The 24,940-nt window shown below is 41.5% G+C and overlaps 1 protein-coding gene and 1 non-coding gene across 2 annotated transcripts in view; both read right to left on the bottom strand.

The window, feature by feature from the left end:
- Positions 1 to 8,389, bottom strand: part of LOC122699606 (adhesion G protein-coupled receptor E4-like) — a 35,456-nt gene extending 27,067 nt beyond the window's left edge. Inside the window, exons 1-4 of the mRNA XM_043911765.1 lie at positions 8,346 to 8,389; positions 6,469 to 6,563; positions 2,176 to 2,226; positions 1,008 to 1,115 (exon numbers count right to left, since the gene is read on the bottom strand). Coding sequence (XP_043767700.1) covers positions 1,008 to 1,115; positions 2,176 to 2,226; positions 6,469 to 6,499 — 190 coding nt within the window. The 5' untranslated portion in view covers positions 6,500 to 6,563; positions 8,346 to 8,389. The remainder of the gene's footprint in view (positions 1 to 1,007; positions 1,116 to 2,175; positions 2,227 to 6,468; positions 6,564 to 8,345) is intronic.
- Positions 5,158 to 5,222, bottom strand: LOC122701146. The gene has a single exon (XR_006342989.1). It is a non-coding gene; the product is annotated as a U7 small nuclear RNA (small nuclear RNA).
- Positions 8,390 to 24,940: the final 16,551 nt, after the last annotated feature.

A 24,940-nucleotide genomic window follows, 5' to 3' on the forward strand; every position in this document is an offset into this window, starting at 1 on the left:
ATGGTAGAGTTGGTTGCACAATAATGTGAATGTATTAAACACCACTGAAAGATACACCTGGCTTCCCAAGTGGCTCAGTGGTGAAGAATCTGCCTGCCGATGCAGGAGACAGGAGACATGGGTTTGATCCCTGGATCGGGAAGATCCCTGGAGAAGGAAATGGCAACACACTCCAATATTCTTGCCTGGGAAATCCCAAGGACAGAAGAGCCTGATGGGCTACAGTTCATGGGGTCTCAAAGAGTTGGACACGACTGAGCGACATGGTAAATTGTAACTTATACATTTTGCCACAGTAAAATGAAGTTTAAAAGGAATAAATGCGTCTTAAATAGTCTACTATTTTCTGTTTTACCTAATGAATTGACACGACACCACCACCAAACAGTTAACCAGTCCCGGCAATTAGGATTCAGGAGTGGTAGTGCCCTTGGCATTTAGATTGACCTTTAGAATTTGTAGAAATTAAAGAGATTTGGCCAGAGCTGATGAGAGTAATGAAAAGTGACACTGAAAAGCTAAGTTGGGACCACATCACAGAAGATGCTGAGTGATGAGAGAGTTTATTCATTTGTTACTTTGGGGAACACTTATTTGTTGGGCATCTGCCATGTGATATTGTTCTTTTTCCTATGCATTGAGTGATAAACAAAAGAGATTCTCCCTGCCCTTGTGGAATCCTCAGAACCACCCCCCCCAAAAAAAAAAAAAAAACAATCACCAGTGCTTGAGACTTTAAGAGTCCAGGGTCCTGAGAACACCACTTTTCTCTGAAGAAAAACCAAGCCAATATCATGGCTCACTAAGCCAGCATTAGGATGCACATGAGAAGAAGGCAAGGGCTGGGGACTTCTATAGGGATGTGGAGGCAGTCCTGATACTTTCCACTTTGTAATATCATTGTACCATTGCAGTGTCAGCACCACTAGGTGACACAGTATTTGAGACTAAGAAGGTTGCCCCTGGTCCCTTTCAAATGCCAAGATGAATGCAGACTTCTTCTTTACCTTCACATTTCTGAGAGGACCCCTGAGACACAGACTGAAATCCATCTTTGCAAACGCAGGTGCCATTTTTGAGGCAGTTAGCATTTTCTGGGCACGGAGGACAGGAAACTGCAAGGAACATAGAATCCATTCATTCATTTGTTTGTTCATTTCATTCAAGAAATACTCATTGAGCACCTATGATGTACCAAATGCTGCAGTCACAAGAACCTCCTCCTGGGAATAGCTTATTGGCATCCTTTTGGAATTCATCCTACTGCTGAACATAGATTCTCTCCATGCCCCACCCATTCCCCACCTCTGCCACCAATACCACTTTTGCTTGTCAGTAGAGCTTCCAGATTTCAGCACCTGTGTTTCCTTACTGAGGGCTTCCTCGGGCCACTAGCATCCTTTTTGAGCACCACATACTGGTTCTCAAGGTCTTCTTCCCCAAGGAGTAGTTTCCTCAAACAGTGATGGACTGACTGAGTCAGTGGATTAAAAATAAATCAGCTTCTCCTTCTATATATGAATCAGCTAACCAGAATAATTAACAACAAAAACTGCAACAATAAAGCTGTTTTTTGCTACATGTATTGGGGGCTGGTGGTGCCAGAGAAGACTCTTGAGAGTCTCTGGGACGGCAAGGTGATCAAACCAGTCAATCCTAAAGGAAATCAACCCTGAATATTAACTGGAAGAACTGATGCTGAAGCTCCAATCCATTGGCCACCTTATGTGAAGAGTTGAGTCATTAGAAAAGACCCTGATGCTGGGAAAGATTGAGGGCAGGAGGAGAAGGTGTTGAGAGAGGATGAGATGGTTGTATGGCATCAGTGACTCAATGCACATGAGTTTGAGCAACTTCTGGGAGATGGTGAAGGACAGGAAAGCCTGGTGTGCTGCAGTCCATGGGATTGCAGAGTCAGACATGATTTAGTGATGGAAAAACAACAATGGAGGGCTGGAAAACAGGAAACATGAGGAGGATAACCAACAAGCAAATAGTGTAGAAAAGTGAGGTTCATGTATGCAACTACAAAAACAAACCAAGGTGTCTTTTTTTCTCATTGAAGTATGAAGTGTTTGCAATGTTAGTGAAGGACAAAGAAGCCTGGTATGCTGTGGTCCATGGGATTGCAGAGTAGGGTATGACTGAGAAACTGATCAATAACAACATACTCACCTCCAGCCTTCTTTGCTTCCAATCCTGACAGAGCCAGGAGGACACTGAGACCTAGAAGAATGAGGGCAGAGATAAAGCAGATGGGAGATGCCCTGAGGCTTCACCTGGCTGAGGCCTCAGTGAGTTGGGGGACTTTGTCTCCTCTTGTCAAGTCATATGTGTGCTAGCTTCACTGTAGATTCTTCTAGACTGGCTATAAACACTAGTGTCACAGAAGGGCATCATAGAGTACTGATTACAGCTATCAGAGACTCTACACCCAAATCCAATGTGTGTGGGGGACAACGGGAGCTCCCTCAGCAATAAGCAATCCTCTGACACCAGCTGGGTATCCTATAATTATTTTTTTCCCAATTATTTTTATTAGTTGGAGGCTAATTACTTTACAATATTGTAGTGGTTTTTGCCATACATTGACATGAATCATTCATGAATTTACATGTGTTCTCCATCCTGAACCCCCTTCCCACCTCCCTCCCCATCCCATCCCTCTGGGTCTTCCCAGTGCACCCGCCCTGAGCACTTGTCTCATGCATCCAACCTGGACTGGCGATCTGTTTCACACTTGATAATATACATGTTTCAATGCTGTTCTCTCAGATCATCCCACCCTTGCCTTCTCCCATAGAGTCCAAAAGTCTGTTCTATACATCTGAGTCTCTTTTTCTGTCTTGCATATAGGGTTATCGTTACCATCTTTCTAAATTCCATATATATGCGTTAGTATACTGTATTGGTGTTTTTCTTTCTGGCTTACTTCACTCTGTATAAGGGGCTCCAGTTTCATCCACCTCATTAGAACTGATTCAAATTAATTCTTTTTAATGGCTGAGTAATATTCCATGGTGTATATGTACCACAGTTTCCTTATCCATTCGTCTGCTGATGGGCATCTAGGTTGCTTCCACGTCCTGGCTATTGTAAACAGTGCTGCGATGAACATTGGTGTGCACGTGTTTCTTTCAGATCTGGTTTCCTCGGTGTGTATGCCCAGGAGTGGGATTCCTGGGTCATATGGCAGTTCTATTTCCAGTTTTTTAAGGAATTTCCGCACTGTTCTCCATAGTGGCTGTACTAGTTTGCATTCCCACCAACAGTGTAAGAGGGTTCCCTTTTCTCCACATCCTCTCCAACATTTATTGCCTGTAGACTTTTGGATAGCAGCCATTCTGACTGGCGTGTAATGGTACCTCATTGAGGTTTTGATTTGCATTTCTCTGGGTATCCTATAATTAAACTCAGCTCTTTTTTTCTTTTTCCCTCCCATTCTTTTTCAGATTTTTTTCTCATATAGATCATTACAGAGTATTGAGAAGAGTTTCCTGTGCTATAAAATAGATCCTTGTGCTATGCTAAATTGCTTCAGTTGTGTCCAACTCTTTGTGACCTTGTGGACCCACCAGGCTCCTCAGCCCATGGGATTCTCCAGGCAAGAATACTGGAGTGGGTTGCCATGCCCTCCTCCAAGGGATCTTCCCCACCCAGGGATCAAACCCACGTCTCTTATGTCTCCTGCATTGGCAGGTGGATTCTTTGCCTCTAATGCTACCTGGGAAACCTAAAATAGATCCTTATTTGTTATCTATTTTTTATTTTTGTAATGCAGCATGGCACGTGGGATCTTAAATTCTCCGACCAAAGATCAGACCTGTGCTCCCTGCAGTGGAAGCGCAGAGCCCTAACCACTGGGATAGGGAATTCCTCTATCTATTTTATATAGAGTAGTGTGTATGTGTCAATCCCAACCTCCGAATCTGTCCCTCTCAACTCAGTTCTGACACTAACTCCCCTGGAAGAGCATCAGATATCCCAGGTTAAGGGCTCAGTCCCAAAGACTTCAGATGCCCATCACAATTCCAAGTTGTCCCGTGGGCTTCTGACCAACTGGCTATGGATTGGATATTCCAATGACTCCCTCTTTGGATTCAATTAATTTGCTAGAGCAGCTCACAGAACTCAAAGAAGCCATGTACTTACTGGATTACCAGCTTATTGTAGGAGGATATTGGGCTTCCCAGGTGGCACTTGTGGTAAAGAACCTGCCTGCCGATGCAGGGGACATAAGAGACACGGGCATCCCTGGGTTGGAAAGATTCCCGGGACAGCATGGAAACCCACTCCAGTATTCTCGCCTGGAGAACCCCGTGGACAGAAGAGTCTGGCGGGCTACAGTCCATTGGGTCACAGTCGGACATGACTGAAATGACTTGGCATGCACGCATAGAAGAATATATCTCAGAAAGAGACAATGGAAGGCACACACTGGGCAAGGTATGAGGAAGGGGGTGGGGATTCCGTGCCCCCTCCAGCCACTACTTTCCTCAAATCTCCATGTGTTCGCCAACCCAGAAGCTCTCCGAATCCCATCGTTTTGGGGCTTTTGTAGACACTTCATTGGGCATCCCTGGTGGTTCAGTGGTCAAGAATCTACCTGCCAATGCACGGGACATAGGGTGGATCTCTGGTCCGGGAAGATCCCACATGCCATGGGGCAACCAAGCCAGTGTGCTGCAACTACTGAAGCCCGTGCACCCTAGAGCCAGCACTCCACAACAAGAGAAGCCCCCGCAATGAGAAGCCTGTGCACCACAACCAGAAAGTAGTCTGCAAGCAGTGACGAAGATCCAGCACAGCTAAAAAAAAAAAAAAAACCAAACCCTCAAGCCTCTGCATTTTCCTTGTGAGTGCTTTTCTGACACATAAAGAAGAAATATGACCATAGGGTAGGGGTCAGCAAACTATGGCCTTGGGCCAAATGCAGACCCTTGCCTGGTTTTTGTGCAGCCCATGAACTAAGAATTGTTCTTAGTGGTTTTTAAATATATATATTTTTTAATCAAGGAGAATATAGTGCATGCATGGAATGTGGAAATTACCTGAAATTCCCATTCCTATGTCTATAAATCAAGCTTTATTGGAACACGGCAGTGCCCATCCGTTCAGGAAAGGTCGGTGGCTGCTTTTATTTGTTTACTTTTTTGTGGGGGGTTTCCAATGCAGTTTTGTGAAAACCCCACTAGAAAAATTCCAAAAGATCTGTCCCACTCTGTGGCTGCTTTTATAAAGCAACAAGCAGAGCTGAGGCATTAAGACAGAGATCCAAACGGCCCACAAAGCTGAGAATAGTGATTACCTGGATCTTTACAGAAAGAAAAAATAAGTTCACTTCTGTCATAAACTAATGGCTATCACTTGCTTGCCTCTAAGAACTGCTTACAAACGGCCTAGGCTTAAACTGTATTTGATTCCTCCAGTGGTATTTTTTATTATCTTGAAGTCTCTAAAGCCCAGAGCAGACAGGTGGGTAGGTTCCAGTTACTATAATATACTAAGCAATAGTCCTCCAAGCTTGGACCTGCATAGTGGTCAGTCAGCATGTTATATGCTTGCCATGTCCCCTAAGCCTACCCAGAAAGGGGTTACACAGTAAGCAGATAACATATGTGAAAGTAAAAGTGAAGTCGCTCAGTTGTGTCCGACTCTGCGACCCCATGGACTGTAGCCTACCAGGCTCCTCAGTCCATGGAATGTTTCAGGCAAGAGTACTGGAGTGGGTTGCCATTGCCTTCTACAGGGGATCTTCCCAACCCAGGGATCGAACCTGGGTCTCCCGCACTGCGGGCAGACACTTTACCGTCTGAGCCACCAGGGAAGCTTCCTGTATCTTTCTGTAAAAGGGTGTTTTTCTGCAGCCCGTGAAGGGCATCAAGAAGCACAGGAACAGGACTGGAAGATACACAGCCCAGATTCTTTGCCCTTCTAAGACACATTACACCCTGAAAGGATACCCAGGAGTACCAGTTATCCACAGTGCTAACCCCTCACCGTCACTCTTCTCTCTTCCCTCTTTGGCTTCCTTTCCCAAAGGACCCTAAAACCTTCCTATTTGTGCTCATTCGCTTCAGTTGTGTCCAATTCTTTGGGACCCTACGGACCGTAGCCCACCAGGATCCTCTGTCCATGAGATTCTCCAGGCAAGAATACTGGAATGGGTTGCCATGCCCTTCTCCAGGGGATCTTCCCCATCGAGCGCTCGAACCCACATCTCTTATGTCTCCTTCATTGGCAGGCATGTTCTTTACTACTAGCACCATCTGGGAAGCCTAAATTAATTAAACCTAAGTTTTTGTCTCAGTTCTGCTTTGGAGGAGAGCAACTAAGAGACTTAGTATCAGACTTTGGAGTAGGACACACACACAGGAATTTCTGGAGAAAGTGCCAAATTCTGGAAAGCAACCGAAGCTGGGGTACCCAGGGTACTGGAGGGTGGAGAGAATTCTTTGTTCTACTCACCAGAGAGTAGCAACAGGCACCTGCTTCCCATAGCAGTCGAGGTTCCTGGAACGACAACCTTAGAAGCACTCCCAAGCAGGATGTGACAAGGGTTCCTGGGATAAATAAGCCCCATGAGGATTTATTTTGGATGGTCACAAAATTTAGCAGGCAGGTGGTTCATTGTTTATCAAAACCCTTTCATTTCTATCTGTCTTTTGACTCAACAACTCCAATTCTGGGAAATAAGCAAGGTTCTACAAGGATGATTATAGCATAATGGCTTCTAGAAGCAAGGTTAGTAGTAGTCGTCGTCGTCACTCAGTCCTATTCGACTCTTTGCCACCCTTTGGACTGTAGCCTGCCAGGCTCCTCTGTCCATGGGATTCTCCAGGCAAGAACGCTGGAATGGGTTGCCATGCCTTCAGGAGATCTTCCCAACCCAGGGGTCAAACCTGCATTTCTTAAGTCTCTTGCACTAGCAGGGAGGTTCTTTATCACTAATGCCACTTGGGAAGCCCAAACCCCCTTGTCGCCTAGGTCTAAACTTGGAATATAAATAAATGAGGCCATTTGGGGATCTGGAGGGAATAATTAGAACGCTGGAGATCTGGAGACCATGGACTTTACCTCGAGACATTCTGTATGTTGGCATGTGCCAGGAGTTACACTTTGTTACTTCCTGATCCTTTCCCTTCTCTCAACATTCATTTCCCTTTTTGACTATACTTCCCTTCCAAAAGCCTACCCTAAGATAAACTATAGAAACTCTCAATGTGGAGAAACCCAGTCTAGTTAATGGTTATTCTTTTTTTTTAAAGACTCTTTCGAAACCAGTTTAACTGAAGTGAATATCGTATGTGAAAAGGGTGATAATATTTTTCGGAAGAGCTGAGACCTCTAGTGATGTTGATTTCTTTTTTTTTAACCACTTTACTGAGGGATGGTCATCATGTAAAAAGCATGCAAAAGTACATATTTTATGTATATAACTTGATAAGCTTAGAAATAAATATATACATATGAAACTATCACTACCATCAAGGACAGAAACATATCCATCATATCTGAAATTATTCTCCTGCCCTCTTTATGATTTGAGTGTGTGTGTGTGTGTGAATAACACTTAACATAAGATCTACCCTCTTAGAAAATTTTAAGTATACAATACAACATCATTAGCTATAGACATTAAGCTGTCACTGGAGTTTTTCATCTTGTGTAATTAAAACTTTATACCCTATGACCTTCCCCTCCCATCTCCCTCCCTCCCCTGGAAAACATCATTCTAGTCTCTGCTTCTAAGCATTTGACTACCATAGTTTCTACATCTAAGTGAGATCATATCGTATTTGTTCTTTGGGTCTGTTTATTTCACATATCTAGCAACATTGATTTAGAGAGTTTGTTGTTTTTTTTTTTTTTTTAAAAAGACCTATTATAAAAAATACATTTTACTTCACAAAGATAGAGAGAAAAATGAACCAAGTTTCACAAAGCAGTATTTGCTTCAGACTCTGTTCATTGAAACTTTATTTTAGTTCTTCTTAAGCCCCTCAACACACAATTCATGATTTCTTTTGGGTATTTGAAAACATTTTACTATGTTCTATACGTACTAAACTGAAATGGGGAAATAAATATGAAACAATGTCCCTAGAGCATCTTTCAAGAGATAAAGCATGGCAAAACCAGTACAATATTGTAAAGCAATTATTCTCCAATTAAAAATAAATAAATTTTAAAATAAATTTAAGTTTAAAAATAAAGCAACAGGACATCGAACGAGCTATCCTTTAAAATCTTTCCAGAGCCAGTGTATTATTTTAAGACCCAAGCTCACAAGCAAAGCACATTCTATTTTTCGTGGAAAAAACACAAAACCAGTTCCTCCTTACCCACAAGACGAAAGTCCTCGCTGGTCACCCAGTCTGGTAGCTTCTCCGAGCTAACAGCAACCAAAACAGGAAGTACATCTCTTCTTATCTCGAGCTTTAGTTGCTCAAGGAGTCTTGTGGCTGCATGAGATGACTACGGGCATTAGTAGTGAGGTGGTAACATGCAGGAAAGCCAAGGCCCCGCAAATGGAGGAAATAGGCTGCAGAGGCAGACATTTTTTATCTTTCTCTTAAGCGGCAGAAATGCAAAAACGTTGTCTGAGGAGGCCTTACAAATAGCTGAGAAAAGAAGAGAAACTAAAGGCAAAGGAGACAAGGAAAGATATGCCCATTTGGATGCAAAGTTCCAAAGAATAGCAAGGAGAGATAAGAAAACCTTCCTCAGTGATCAATGCAAAGAAATAGAGAAAAACAATAAAATGGGAAAGATTAGAGATCTCCTCAAGAAAATTAGAGATACCAAGGGAAAATTTCATGCAAATATGAGCACAATAAAGGACAGAAATAGTATGGACCTAACAGAAGCAGAAGATATTAAGAGGAGGTGGCAATAATACACAGAAGAATGATACAGAAAAGATCTTCATGACCCAGATAACCACAATGGTGTGGTCACTCACCTAGAGCCAGACATCCTAAAATGCCAAGTCAAGTGGGCCTTAGGAAGCATCACTATGGACAGAGCTAGTGGGGATGATGGAATTCCAGTTGAGCTATTTCAAATCCTAAAATATGATGCTGTGAAAGTGCTGCATTCAATATGACTACAAATTTGGAAAACTCATCAGTGGCCACAGGACTGGAAAAAGTCAGTTTTCATTCCAATCCCAGAGAAAGGCAATGCCAAAGAATGTTTGAACTACCTCACAATTGCATTCATCTCACACGCTAGCAAAGTAATGCTCAAAATTCTTCAAGCCAGGCTTCAATAGTACCTGAACCGTGAATTTCCAGATATTCAGGCTGGATTTAGAAAAGGCAGAGGAACCAGAGATCAAATTGCCAACATCTGTTGGATCATCAAAAAGCAAGAGAATACCAGAAAAACATCTACTTCTGCTTTATTGATTACGCCAAAGCCTTTGACTGTGTAGATCACAACAAATTGTGGAAAATTCTGAAAGAGATGGGAATACCAGACCACCTAACCTGCCTCTTGAGAAATCTGAATGCAGGTCAAGAAGCAACAGTTAGAACTAGACATGGAATAGCAGACTGAATCCAAACTGGAAAAGGAGTAAGCCTGTATATTGTGACCCTGCTTATTTAACTTCTATGTAGAGTACATCAAGCCAAATGCTAGGCTGTATGAAGCACAAGCTGGAATCAAGACTGCCAGGAGAAATACCAATAACCTGAGATATGCAGATGACACCACCCTGATGGCAGAAAGCTAAGAAGAACTAGAGAGTCTCTCGATCAAAGTGAGAAGAGAGTGAAAAAGCTGGTTTAAAACTCAGCATTCAAAAAACAAAGATCATGGCATCTTGTCCCATCACTTCATGGCAAATAGATGGCGAAACAATGGAAACAGTGACAGACTTTATTTTCTTGGTCTCCAAAATCACTGCAGACAGTGACTGCAGCCATGAAATTAAAAGACACCTGCTCCTTGGAATAAAAGCTATGACAGACCTAGACAGCATGTTAAAAAGCAGAGACATTACTTTGTTGACAAAGGTCCGTCTAGTCAAAGCTATGGTTTTTCCAGTAGTCATGTATGGATATGAGAGTTGGACTATAAAGAAAGCTGAGCACTGAAGAATTGATGCTTTTGAACTGTGGTGCTGGACAAAACTCTTGAGAGTCTCTTGGACTGCAAGGAGATCCAACCAGTCCATCCTAAAGGAAATCAGTCCTAAATATTCACTGGAAGGACTGATGCTGAAACTCCAATACTTTGGCCACCTGACTGAACTGACTCCTTGGAAAAGACCCTGATGCTGGGAAAGATTGAAGGCAAAGGAGAAGGGGACAACAGAGGATGAGACAGTTGGGTGATATCACTGATTTGATGGACATGAGTCTGAGTAAGCTCCAGGAGTTGGTGATGGACAGGGAAGCCTGGCATGCTGCAGTCTATTGGGTCTCAAAGAATCAGACACGACTGAGTTACTGAACTGAATTGAACTAAGTGGCAGGAGGGCAAGAGTCAGATTTTTTCCCCTTTTCTACACAAAATTAGAAGGAGGTTTCTTTTAAAATTCTGTGTTGCCTGAAATACAAAGGATCATAAGAGACTACTACCAGCAGCTCTATGCCAATAAAATGGACAACTTGGAAGAAATGGACAAATTCTTAGAAAAGTATAACTTTCCAAAACTGAACCAGGAAGAAATAGAAGATATTAACAGAGCCACCACAAGCAAGGAAATCGAAACTGTAATCAGAAATCTTCCAGCAAACAAAAGCCCAGGACCAGATGGCTAGCTGAATTCTACCAAAAATTTATAGAAGAGCTAACACCTATCTTACTCAAACTCTTCCAGAAAATTGCAGATGAAGGTAAACTTCCAAACTCATTCTGAGGCCACCATCACCCTAATTCCAAAACCAGACAAAGATGACACAAAAAAAGAAAACTACGGGCCAATATCACTGATGAACATAGATGCAAAAATCCTTAACAAAATTCTAGCAAACAGAATCCAACAACATATTAAAAAAATCATACACCATGACCAAGTGGGCTTTATCCCAGGAATGCAAGGATTCTTTAATATCCACAAATCAATCAATGTAATACACCACATTAACAAATTGAAAGATAAAAACCATATGATTATCTCAATAGATGCAGAGAAAGCCTTTGACAAAATTCAACACTCATTTATGATTAAAACTCTCCAGAAAGCAGGAATAGAAGGAACATACCTCAACATAATAAAAGCTATATATGACAAATTCACAGCAAGCATTACTCTCAATGGTGAAAAATTGAAAGCTTTTCCTCTGAAATCAGGAACAAAACAAGGGTGCCCACTCTCACCACTACTATTCAACATAGTCTTAGAAGTTTTGGCCACAGCAATCAGAGCAGAAAAAGAAGTGAAAGGAATCCATATAGGAAAAGAAGAAGTGAAACTCTTGCTGTTTGCAGATGACATGATCCTCTACATAGAAAACCCTAAAGACTCTACCAGAAAATTACTAGAGCTAATCAATGAATATAGTAAAGTTGCAGGATATAAAATTAACACACAGAAATCCCTTGCATTCCAATACACTAACAATGAGAAAACAGAAAGAGAAATTAAGGAAACAATATCATTCACCATTGCAACAAAAAGAATAAAATACTTAGGAGTATATCTACCTAAAGAAACAAAAGACCTATACATAGAAAACTATAAAACACTGATGAAAGAAGTCAAAGAGGACACAAACAGATGGAGAAACATACCGTGTTCATGGATTGGAAGAATCAATATTGTCAAAATGGCTATCCTACCCAAAACAACCTATAGATTCAATGCAATCCCTATCAAGCTACCAAAGGTATTTTTCACAGAACTAGACCAAATAATTTCACAGTTTGTATGGAAATACAAAAAACCTCGAATAGCCCAAGTAATCTTGAGAAAGAAGAATGGAACTGGAGGAATCAACCTGCCTGACTTCAGACTCTACTACAAAGCCACAGTCATCAAGACAGTATGGTACTGGCACAAAGACAGAAATATAGATCAATGGAACAGAATAGAAAGCCCAGAGATAAATCCACGAACCTATGGACACCTTATCTTTGACAAAGGAGGCAAGGATATACAATGGCAAAAAGACAACCTCTTTAACAAGTGGTGCTGGGAAAACTGGTCAACCACTTGTAAAAGAATGAAACTAGAACACTTTCTAACACCATACACAAAGATAAACTCAAAATGGATTAAAGATCTAAATGTAAGACCAGAAACTATAAAACTCCTAGAGGAGAACATAGGCAAAACACTCTCCGACATAAATCACAGCAGGATCCTCTATGACCCACCTCCCAGAATATTGGAAATAAAAGCAAAAATAAACACATGGGACCTAATGAAACTTAAAAGCTTTTGCACAAGAAAGGAAACTATAAGTAAGGTGAAAAGACAGCCCTCAGATTCGGAGAAAATAATAGCAAATGAAGCAACAGACAAAGGATTAATCTCAAAAATATACAAGCAACTCCTGAAGCTCAATTCCAGAAAAATAAATGACCCAATCAAAAAATGGGCCAAAGAACTAAACAGACGTTTCTCCAAAGAAGACATACAGATGGCTAACAAACACATGAAAAGATGCTCAACATCACTCATTATTAGAGAAATGCAAATCAAAACCACAATGAGGTACCATTACACGCCAGTCAGGATGGCTGCTATCCAAAAGTCTACAAGCAATAAATGCTGGAGAGGGTGTGGAGAAAAGGGAACCCTCTTACACTGTTGGTGGGAATGCAAACTAGTACAGCCGCTATGGAGAACAGTGTGGAGATTTCTTAAAAAACTGGAAATAGAACTGCCATATGACCCAGCAATCCCACTTCTGGGCATACACACTGAGGAAACCAGATCTGAAAGAGACACGTGTACCCCAATGTTCATCGCAGCACTGTTTATAATAGCCAGGACATGGAAGCAACCTAGATGCCCATCAGCAGATGAATGGATAAGGAAGCTCTGGTACATATACACCATGGAATATTACTCAGCCATTAAAAAGTATTCATTTGAATCAGTTCTAATGAGATGGATGAAACTGGAGCCCATTATACAGAGTGAAGTAAGCCAGAAAGATAAAGAACATTACAGCATCCTAACACACATATATGGAATTTAGAAAGATGGTAATGATAACCCTATATGCAAAACAGAAAAAGAGACACAGATGTACAGAACAGACTTTTGGACTCTGTGGGAGAATGTGAGGGTGGGATATTTCAAAAGAACAGCCTGTATACTATTTATGGTGAAACAGATCACCAGCCCAGGTGGGATGCATGAGACAGGTGCTCGGGCCTGGTGCACTGGGAAGACCCAGAGGAACCGGGTGGAGGGGGAGGTGGGAGGGGGGATCGGGATGGGGAATACGTGTAAATCTATGGCTGATTCATATCAATGTATGACAAAAAAAAAACAAATAAATTAATAAATAAATAAATAAATAAAAAGTATTCATTTGAATCAGTTCTAATGAGATGGATGAAACTGGAGCCCATTATACAGAGTGAACTAAGCCAGAAACTTAAAGAACATTACAGCATACTAACACATATATACGGAGTTTAGAAAGATGGTAATGATAACCCTATATGCAAAACAGTAAAAGAGACACAGAAGTACAGAACAGAATTTTGGACTCTGTGGGAGAAGGTGAGGGTGGGATGTTTCGAGAGAACAGCATGTATATTATCTATGGTGAAACAGATCACCAGCCCAGGTGGGATGCCTGAGACAAGTGCTCGGGCCTGGTGCACTGGGAAGACCCAGAGGAATCGGGTGGAGAGGGAGGTGGGAGCGGGGATCGGGATGGGGAATACATGTAACTCCATGGCTGATTCATGTCAATGTATGACAAAACCCACTGCAATGTTGTGAAGTAATTAGCCTCCAACTAATAAAAATAAATGAAAAAATAAATAAATAAAATAAAATAAAATTCTGTGTTGCCATGACAACACCTGGTTACACCTAAGCTTAACTTTTCTCAAACCTTGGGCTAACCAATGCATATTTCTTATGGAAATGCTTTTCTTAAGCTATGTTAATGAACTACGTATTTACCTTAGACTCCGTCTTTCTTCAAGTCAGTTCTGCCCAAGACTCAGAACCGACTTGACAAATCAGTATGTTTTACTCAACAAACCAGTATTTTTATTCATGCTAATATTCTCTTAAGCTATATTAATGAGACTATGTATTTGCTTGGAAATCTGGCTTTCTTCAAGATTCATGTCAATCATTTTATTGCCCGAGATGACTCGCCTTGTGCCAATGTTATCTTAAAATGCATGTTGTGGGTGAGGGGCCTGGTGCCACTCTCTGAGTTATGAGACATTTCCTTTCTCTAATTAGTAGCCTGCTAGTAGGTATATAGCTTCCTGCTAAAGACTAGCAGGGGGGCACTCATTCTGCCCCGTTCTGATGTCTATGTCAGAAGCTTTCTCTATCTCTTTTATACTTTAATAAAACTTTATTACACAGAAGCACCAAGTGATCAAGCCTTGTCACTGGCCCTGGATTGAATTCCTCTCCTCCGGAGGCCAAGAATCCCAGCGTTTTTCATGGCTGTGTAACAACCTTTCAGTAGGAGCACTTGCATAATTGGTCCATTAGTTCTCTTTTCATCCAAGTAATTTAAATAGTACATTATCAGGATGGACCATACTTCAGAAAATGAATTTGGAAATGATGATGGTGGCCAAGGAGGAAAACCAGGTAATGGCGAGTGGTCCCAATCTCCATCGATGCCAAGAAAATGGATCCAACTTTGAGAAGGCTCCTTTAATGAGAGGGTGGAAGTCCAGAGTGTGGAAGAGTGTGATAAACTTTATGTTACCCAGTTCCCTGTTATCCTTTCATTTCTCAGTTTACCACTTCTGCAACATGACTACCTATAACTCTGGTCTTAGAGACAGGGCCACCCAATATGTTATTGTTGTTGTTTAGTCACTAGGTCGTGTCCAACTCTTTTGTGACACCATGGACTGTAGCCCACCAGGCTCCTCTGTCCATAGGATTCTCCAGGCAAGAATACTGGAGTGAGTTGCCATTTCCTTCTCCAGGGCATTTTCCTCACCCAGGAATCAAACCTACAGCTCCTGCTGCATGTCCTGCATCGCAGGCAGATTTTTCTACTATTGAGCCACTGGGGACACCCCATGTAATTAAACTCAACCACTTGGCTGGTAAAATTCATGACTGGTTCCATTAATATGGTGTCCTGAAATTGTCTTCTCATTCATATGAAAAGAGTCTTGGTAATGATCCACCACAAATATTGCAAACATCTCCTAGTTTGACAAGTTCAAATATACATTTAGTGATTGATATCTTGCCTTGGTTTTAATATAGTTGTGAAACATATCCCTGTTGACCTTAAAAATAAAGCAGTCCAATTAATGTAACATTGTAAATGCTTCAATAAAAATTTTTTTAAAATAAAGAAAAAATAAAACTGCCAGTTATTTTACCAGAAAAATTAGTTTATTTGGAAATAGCAGAGAATTGCAATATGGGACAAGCGTGCTATAGCAAAAACTATATGTAAGTCCAGAGATGCGAAGAAGAGGAACTGCTGTTTTAGAGGGGAAGGCAGTTGGAAAGGGTTATTGTAAGCAAAGAATCTGGGAGTTGAAAGTGTAGTGGCTTTTCATTGGCTGGGCTGTCCCCAAGCAAGAAGAAAACCTTCCTTCCTCCCACTGGCTAATAAAGCAGTAGTTTTCCTGTTGAAAATGCCAAGTACCTCTCTTCCTGTTTGAGGTCTGCAGATGGCAGTGAATGGTAAGGCATGACAGCTCCCCTTTCTGGCTTTTCCAACTCCATTTAAAATAAGGTTTCCTTTATTTAGTTTCACATCCTTGCGATGAGTGTCTTTCAGTTTCCTGTTTCTTGTTATAAATTAATTAGAGTCAATGCAGTAAAATATTCAAATAATACCAAGATATGGCTGTATAGGTAGGCTGGCAGTCAACCCCTCTGGTAGTATTCAAAATATTTGCTTCATGTGATACTCAAAAAATGTTTCTTTTGATATAATACAGCCTTGTAAATCAACCATACTTCAATAAAATTTTTAAAAAATTACAGTTATTAAAACATGGGAAAAAGTTTATTTTGCATGGCAACTGAAAGGTTTAGATCTATCTTTGTCAGCTGAGGTGAAGTGAAAATTGTCTAAATATTAAACTGAAATGCCTGAATCCAAGAGAAGTCTATGAAATTCTGCGTATTCTGTGTGCTCGAAGATCAGTCTGCAAGTGAGAGATTATTTGCATGAATAGATGCAAGAATTACCCATCTTTGTGTGTAGTCCACCCATGCTGGCTCTACACTTGGCCAGGTAACTGACTTTGGCCAGTGGAATAGCAAGTTAACAGGATACAAGCAGAGATTTGAAAAATGCTCACGCACTGGGGCTTTCCCTCTCCTGATGCACTTGAAACCCTAAGATCACCATGTAAATGAGCCCAAGTTAGCTTGCTAGAGAATGAGAGGCCATGTGGAAGAGAACCAGGGTTGTTTAGTCAATAATTCCTCACCCTGATTGCCTACCTGCCAGATCTAGGAGTGGGCTGTTTAATCATCCAGCAAACAGCTGACCCACCAACTGACCGAAAATGCATGAAAGAACCAGTCCAGACCAGCCAGGTAGACTAGACCAGAAGAAATCACTTGCCAACCCACAAAATCATGAACAGAATAATAGAGTTGTTATTTTAAGCAAATGAAATTTGGGGACTGTTTGCTGCACAGCCAAGTCTAACTGATACATTTCACAAAGTGGACTGGAAGGAGTTCTTTCCACACATGTTGCCAGGCATCATACCATGTGACTTCACCTCCCATCCTTTAGGATTGGACCATGGTTTGTTCTATGGGCACCAATAACCTATGATGTATCCCAAGCAGAGAAGTCTGTCTTAGAGCAGTTCTCTCTATTGGATATTGATTGATCAATCCATTCAAGTTGTGTCTCTCTTGAAGAGTTTGAACCTAAAGCCCCTAGAGAGGGATCCAGGCAGACAATGCAGTGTCCCATGAACCAATGAACAAACTGCAAAACAACAAAAGCAGAGGTCATCAGACAGGAGAATCTGCTGATGACCTCCTTCTTTAATCTCTCCTTCAGCTATCTCATCCTTCCTTGGTCAAGCAGTAGCCTGTCACACATCACAGGATTCCAGTTCTTTCCTTCACCAACCAAGGGAGCAAATGTTCCATCTAAGGAACAGTTCAATAGGATATGGCCAACCTCTCAAACTTTAATAAACGTGAGACCGTTCAATTTGAATGACTGTGAAAGAATCTGCTCTCCATCCTAGCATCCTTTTAGATGCTGCTCTGTGTACTTGGAGTTGTCCTGTATTGATCATATAATCAGGCCCTTCTTGTGCTGTCTCTTCCAGTTGGGTTTGGAAGACAAATAACAAGACAAATGTCAGTGGTAGCCACTTGACCAATCTCTGACAAAGGGTCATATAGTGAAAGCTATGGTTTTTCCAGTAGTCATGTACAGATATGAGAGTTGGACCCTAAAGAAGGCTAGGTGCCAAAGAATTGATGCTTTCTAATTGCGGTGCTGGAAAACGCTCTTGAAGTCCCTGGGACAGCAAGATCAAACCAGTCAATCATAAAGGAAATCAGCTCTGAATATTCATTGGCAGGACTGATGCTGAAGCTGGAGCTCCAGTACTTTGGCCACCTGATGTGAAGAATCAACTCATTGGGAAAGACCCTGATGCTGGGAAAGATTGAAGGCAGGAGGAGGAGGGGGTGACAGGATGAGATGGTTAGATGGCATCACTGACTTGATGGACGTGAGTTTGAGCAGACTCCGGGAGATAGTGAAGGCTAGGGAAGCTTGGTGTGCTACAGCCGTGGGATCACAAAGAGTTGGACACAGCTGAGTGACTGAACAACAACAACGCCACTTGAAGGAGGGAAGAAGGATTTAAAAAAGAGAGATGGGGATATTTATTTTCCCAGCTCCTTCTGTCCAGCAGGGACTGCTCATCTGGACAGAGGTTGAATTCTTCTCTCACAGGCTAAAGCCCTTTCCAGTTTCCTATACTTGCTCCATCCAGATGCTCCCTTAAGACAAGAAGTTATAAGAACCCCACCTCCCCCACTGCTATTATACTTCCAGGTGCCCCACTCTCCTTTATTTCCTTTAAACCTGTTGTGGGTTTTTAAAAAAGCGTTTAATTAATTAATTTATTTCCTCTTTTTGGCAGCACTTGATCCTTGTTGCTATGCACAAGCTTTCTCTAGTTGCAGTGTGCAGGCTTCTCATTGAGGTGGCTTCTCTTATTGCAGAGCCCAGGCTCTAGAGCACAGGCTCAGTAGTGTGGTGCATGGGGTTAATTGCCCCATGGCATGTGAAATCTTTCCAGACCAGGGATAAAACCTGTGTCCCCTGCATTGGCAGAAGGATTCTTAACCACTGGACCAGCAGGGAAGTCTGATATTGTGTTTTAAAATAAGAAATATGTATTTGGTCTTCATCCTATTTCTGGCACAGAGCTTCTAAAAGCCTTGGAACTTCCTGAGTGATGAGAGCAATGGGAACATCTTTTATTACAATATCTTGTCTTTGATTCCTGAAACCACTTTAGAGCCATAGAGGTGAATATTATTGTTGTTGTTCAGTCACTCAGTCATGTCTGGCTCTTTGTGACTCAATGGATTATAGCACACCAAGCTTCCCTATCCTTCACTATCTCCTGGAGTTTGCACAAACTCATGTCCATTGAGTCAGTGATGCCATCTAACCATCTCATCCTCTGTCACCCCCTCCTCCTCCTGCCTTCAATCTTTCACAGCATCAGGGTCTTTCCCAATGAGTTGACTCTTCACATCAGGTGGCCAAAGTATTGGAGCTCCAGCTTCAGCATCAGTCTTTCCAATGAATATTCAGGGTTGGTTTACTTTGGGATTGACTGCTTTGATCTCCTTGCTGTTCAAGGGGCTCTCAAGAGTCTTCTCCTACACCACAGGTCAAAAGCATCAGTTCTTCAGTGCTCTGCTTTCTTTACGGTCCAACTCTCACATCCATACATAACTACTGGAAAAACCATAGCTTTGACTAGATGGACCTTTGTTGGCAAAGTAATGTCTCTGCCTTTTAATATGCTGTCTAGAGGTGAATATGAATTATACATAACAAGCCCCTTTCCACCACAACTGCATTTATGTTAATGAGGCGACTTTGGGAAAGTACCTAATGGTTGGGGCTGGTTGCCAGTGGAGCCAACCACATAATGAAAGGTAGGAACTTTCAGTCACATCCTCCTGATTTCCAGGGAGGGGAAAGGGGCTCGAGGTCAAGTCAGTCACCAATGGCAACAATTTAATCAGTCATTCCTATGTTATGTCCCATGCTCATGCTCAGTCGTGTCTGACTCTTTGCCACTTCATTGGACTGTGGTCCAACAGGCTCCTCTGTCCTTGGAATTTCCCAGGCAAGAATACTGGAGTGGGTTGCCATTTCCTCCTTCAGGAGATCTTCTTGACCCAGGGACTGAACCCGCGTCTCCTGTGCCTCCTGCATTGCAGGCAAGTTCTTTACCCACTGAGCCATCAGGGAATGCTATGTAATGAGCCTCTATAAAAACTCAAAAGGTTGGGATTCAGAGAGCTTCTGGGTTGGTGAACACATGAAGATTTGGGAAGAGGGAACAGAAATAATGTGTGCTTTCCCAGTAACTTGTCCTATGCATCTCTTCCATTTGACAAATCTTGAGTTATACCTTTGATAATAAACCAGTAATCTAGTAAGTAAAATGTTTTCTGAATTTTGTGAGCCATTCTAGCAAACTCATGGAACTCATGGAGGGGGTCGTGGGAACCTCTGATCTGTAGTCAGTTGGACAGAATCACAGGTCACAACTTGGACTTGTGTTGGCATCTGAAACTGGGTGTTGGGGGCGGGGCAGTCTTGTGGGACCAAGCCCTGAACTTATAATGCTACCTCTGGGTAGACAGTATCACAATTGAGTTGAATTGTTGGACTCCCAGCTGGTGTCAGAGAATGGTTTTGTGAAAACCACACACATTGGAACTAGGTTCAGAACTGCTTTTATCTGCCCACACTATGAAGTCTCTTCATTAAGCCCTCTCTGTTTAATCCACTTGACTGGTCCAGCTGCTTCTCACCAGGTCACTAACTAATACACACCCTGGCACTCTAGCATGTCTACCATTCTACCAAGAAGCTAAACTTTTCCCTTTTTTTTAAAAGATAGTCTTTTTAAAATCTTATGTATTTATTTTGGACTGTGCTGGGTCTGTGTTGCTGACTTTCTCTAGTTGTGGCAAGTAGGGGCTATTCTCCAGTTGCATACCTAGGCTTCTCATCGTGGCAGCTTCTCTTGTTGTGGAGTGTGGGCTCTGGAACCTGGGCACAGTAGTTGTGGCACACGGGCTTAGATTTCCCATGGCATGTGGGATCGAACCTGAGTCCCCCTGCATTGGCAGGCAGATTCTTAGCCACTAGACAACCAGGGAAGTCCTGAAGCTAAACCTTTCTTATCAGAGGAGGCGCCAAGATGGCGGAGGAGTAGGACAGGGAGACCCCTTTCTTTCCTACAAATTCATCAAAAGAATAACTGAACGCAGAGCAAACTTCACAAAACAACTTCTGATCGCTAGCTGAGGTCATCAGGCGCCCAGAAAAGCAGCCCATTGTCTTTGAAAGGAGGTAGGACAAAATATAAAGGATAAAAAGTGAGACAAAAGAGCTAAGGACGGAGATCCGTCCCGGGAAGGGAGTCTCAATAGAGGACGTTTCCAGACCCCGGGAAACCCTCGCACTGGCGGTCCTGGGGGAAGTGTTTGAATCTCAGAGGGCAACCTGACTGGGAGGGAAACAATAAATAAAACCCACAGATTACGAGCCTAAAAGCAACTCCCAGCAGAAAAGTACCCCAGACACCCGCATCCGCCACCAGCAAGTGGGGGCGGAACGGAGAGGAGCGGGAGGCATTGCTTGGGGTAGGGTCCGGGCCTGAGTGCCCTGAGGACAATCGTAGGGAGCTTTTGGTGAGTTGCCAACTTAAACTGTGGGGCAGCAAAAGAGAGAGAGAAAATTAACCGGCCGGAACACACTGCCGGCCGTTCACAGAACAAAGGGACCAAGAAAGTCCAAAGAAGAGCTTGCAGGCTGCGGACCGGCCCAGCCCCGCCAGAGGCAGGAGGCAGGGGGGAGTGGAAAGGGGCAGGCTCGGCCCCAAGGACGGCATCCCCTGCTGCACTGCAAACAGGCCTCCACTTTCTAATCAAAGACCTCCTGAGATTCTGGATGGTCGACATCCGCCAGGTCGACATCCGCCGGGTCGACATCCGACTATAACCTTACAAAAAAAAAAAAAGCCCTATTCCAGACACAGCAATCTAAACAAGATGAAAAGGCAGAGAAATACCCAACAGGTAAAGGAACATGAAAAATGCCCACCAAGTCAAACAAAAGAGGAGGAGATAGGGAATCTACCTGAAAAAGAGTTTACAATAATGATACTAAAAATGATCCAAAATCTTGAAAACAAAATGGAGTTACAGATAAATAGCCTGGAGACAAAGATTGAAAAGATGCAAGAAATGTTTAATAAAGACCTAGAAGAAATAAAAAAAAGAGTCAATTAAAAATGAACAATGCAATGAATGAGATAAAAAACACTCTGGAGGGAATCAAGAGTAGAATAATGGAGACAGAAGATAGGATAAGTGAGGTAGAAGACAAAACGGTGGAAATAAATGAAGAAGAGAGGAAAAAAGAAAAAAGGATCAAAAGAAATGAGGACAACCTCAGGGACCTCTGGGACAATGTGAAACGCCCCAACATTCGAATCATAGGAGTCCCAGAAGAAGAAGACAAAAAGAAAGGCCATGAGAAAATACTCGAGGAGATAATAGCTGAAAACTTCCCTAAAATGGGGAAGGAAATAGCCACCCAAGTCCAAGAAACCCAGAGAGTCCCAAACAGGATAAACCCAAGGCGAAACACCCCAAGACACATATTAATCAAATTAACAAAGATCAAACGCAAAGAACAAATACTAAAAGCAGCAAGGGAGAAACAACAAATAACACACAAAGGGATTCCCATAAGGATAACAGCTGATCTATCAATAGAAACCCTCCAGGCCAGAAGGGAATGGCAGGACATACTGAAAGTAATGAAAGAGAATAACCTACAACCTAGATTACTGTATCCAGCAAGGATCTCATTCAGATATGAAGGAGAATTCAAAAAGCTTTACAGATAAGCAAAAGCTGAGAGAATTCAGCACCACCAAACCAGCTCTTCAACAAATGCTAAAGGATCTTCTCTAGACAGGAAATGCAGAAAGGTTGTATAAACGTGAACCCAAAACAACAAAGTAAATGGCAACGGGACCACACCTATCAATAATTACCTTAAATGTAAATGGGTTGAATGCCCCAACCAAAAGACAAAGATTGGCTGAATGGATACAAAAACAAGACCCCTATATATGCTGTCTACAAGAGACCCACCTCAAAACAAGAGACACATACAGACTAAAAGTGAAGGGCTGGAAAAAAATATTTCACGCAAACGGAGAACAAAAGAAAGCAGGAGTCGCAATACTCATATCAGATAAAATAGACTTTCAAATAAAGGATGTGAAAAGAGACAGAGAAGGACACTACATAATGATCAAAGGATCAATCCAAGAAGAAGATATAACAATTATAAATATATATGCACCCAACATAGGAGCACCACAATATGTACGGCAAACGCTAATGAGTATGAAAGAGGAAATTAATAGTAACACAATAATAGTGGGAGACTTTAATACCCCACTCACAACTATGGATAGATCAACTAAACAGAAAATTAACAAGGAAACACAAATCTTAAATGACACAATGGACCAGCTAGACCTAATTGATATCTATAGGACATTTCACCCCAAAACAATCAACTTCACCTTTTTCTCAAGTGCACACGGAACATTCTCCAGAATAGATCACATCCTGGGCCATAAATCTGGTCTTGGAAAATTAAAAAAAACTGAAATCATTCCAGTCATCTTTTCTGACCACAGTGCAGTAAGATTAGATCTCAATTACAGGAAAAAAATTGTTAAAAATTCAAACATATGGAGGCTAAATAACATGCTTCTGAATAACCAACAAATCATAGAAGAAATCAAAAAAGAAATCAAAATATGTATAGAAATGAATGAAAATGAAAACACAACAACCCAAAACCTATGGGACACTGTATAAGCAGTGCTAAGGGGAAGGTTCATAGCATTACAGGCTTACATCAAGAAACAAGAAAAAAGTCAAATAAATAACCTAACTCTACACCTAAAGCAACTAGAGAAGGAAGAAATGAAGAACCCCAGGGTTAGCAGAAGGAAAGAAATCTTAAAAATTACGGCAGAAATAAATGCAAAAGAAACTAAAGAGACCATAGCAAAAATCAACAAAGCTAAAAGCTGGTTTTTTGAAAAAATAAACAAAATTGACAAACCATTAGCAAGACTCATTAAGAAACAAAGAGAGAAGAACCAAATTAACAAAATTAGAAATGAAAATGGAGAGATCACAACAGACAACACTGAAATACAAAGGATCATAAGAGACTACTACCAGCAGCTCTATGCCAATAAAATGGACAACTTGGAAGAAATGGACAAATTCTTAGAAAAGTATAACTTTCCAAAACTGAACCAGGAAGAAATAGAAGATCTTAACAGAGCCATCACAAGCAAGGAAATCGAAACTGTAATCAAAAATCTTCCAGCAAACAAAACCCAGGACCAGATGGCTTCACAGCTGAATTCTACCAAAAATTTATAGAAGAGCTAACACCTATCTTACTCAAACTCTTCCAGAAAATTGCAGATGAAGGTAAACTTCCAAACTCATTCTGAGGCCACCATCACCCTAATTCCAAAACCAGACAAAGATGCCACAAAAAAAGAAAACTACAGGCCAATATCACTGATGAACATAGATGCAAAAATCCTTAACAAAATTCTAGCAAACAGAATCCAACAACATATTAAAAAAATCATACACCATGACCAAGTGGGCTTTATCCCAGGAATGCAAGGATTCCTTAATATCCACAAATCAATCAATGTAATACACCACATTAACAAATTGAAAGATAAAAACCATATGATTATCTCAATAGATGCAGAGAAAGCCTTTGACAAAATTCAACACTCATTTTATGATTAAAACTCTCCAGAAAGCAGGAATAGAAGGAACATACCTCAACATAATAAAAGCTATATATGACAAACCCACAGCAAGCATCACCCTCAATGGTGAAAAATTGAAAGCATTTCCTCTGAAATCAGGAACAAGACAAGGGTGCCCACTCTCACCACTACTATTCAACATAGTCTTAGAAGTTTTGGCCACAGCAATCAGAGCAGAAAAAGAAGTAAAAGGAATCCATATAGGAAAAGAAGAAGTGAAACTCTTGCTGTTTGCAGATGACATGATCCTCTACATAGAAAACCCTAAAGACTCTACCAGAAAATTACTAGAGCTAATCAATGAATATAGTAAAGTTGCAGGATATAAAATTAACACACAGAAATCCCTTGCATTCCAATACACTAACAATGAGAAAACAGAAAGAGAAATTAAGGAAACAATATCATTCACCATTGCAACAAAAAGAATAAAATACTTAGGAGTATATCTACCTAAAGAAACAAAAGACCTATACATAGAAAACTATAAAACACTGATGAAAGAAGTCAAAGAGGACACAAACAGATGGAGAAACATACCGTGTTCATGGATTGGAAGAATCAATATTATCAAAATGGCTATTCTACCCAAAGCAACCTATAGATTCAATGCAATCCCTATCAAGCTACCAATGGTATTTTTCACAGAACT

The sequence above is a fragment of the Cervus elaphus genome, chromosome 9, assembly GCF_910594005.1.
Source record: "Cervus elaphus chromosome 9, mCerEla1.1, whole genome shotgun sequence".
In the NCBI taxonomy this organism is placed as follows: domain Eukaryota; kingdom Metazoa; phylum Chordata; class Mammalia; order Artiodactyla; family Cervidae; genus Cervus; species Cervus elaphus.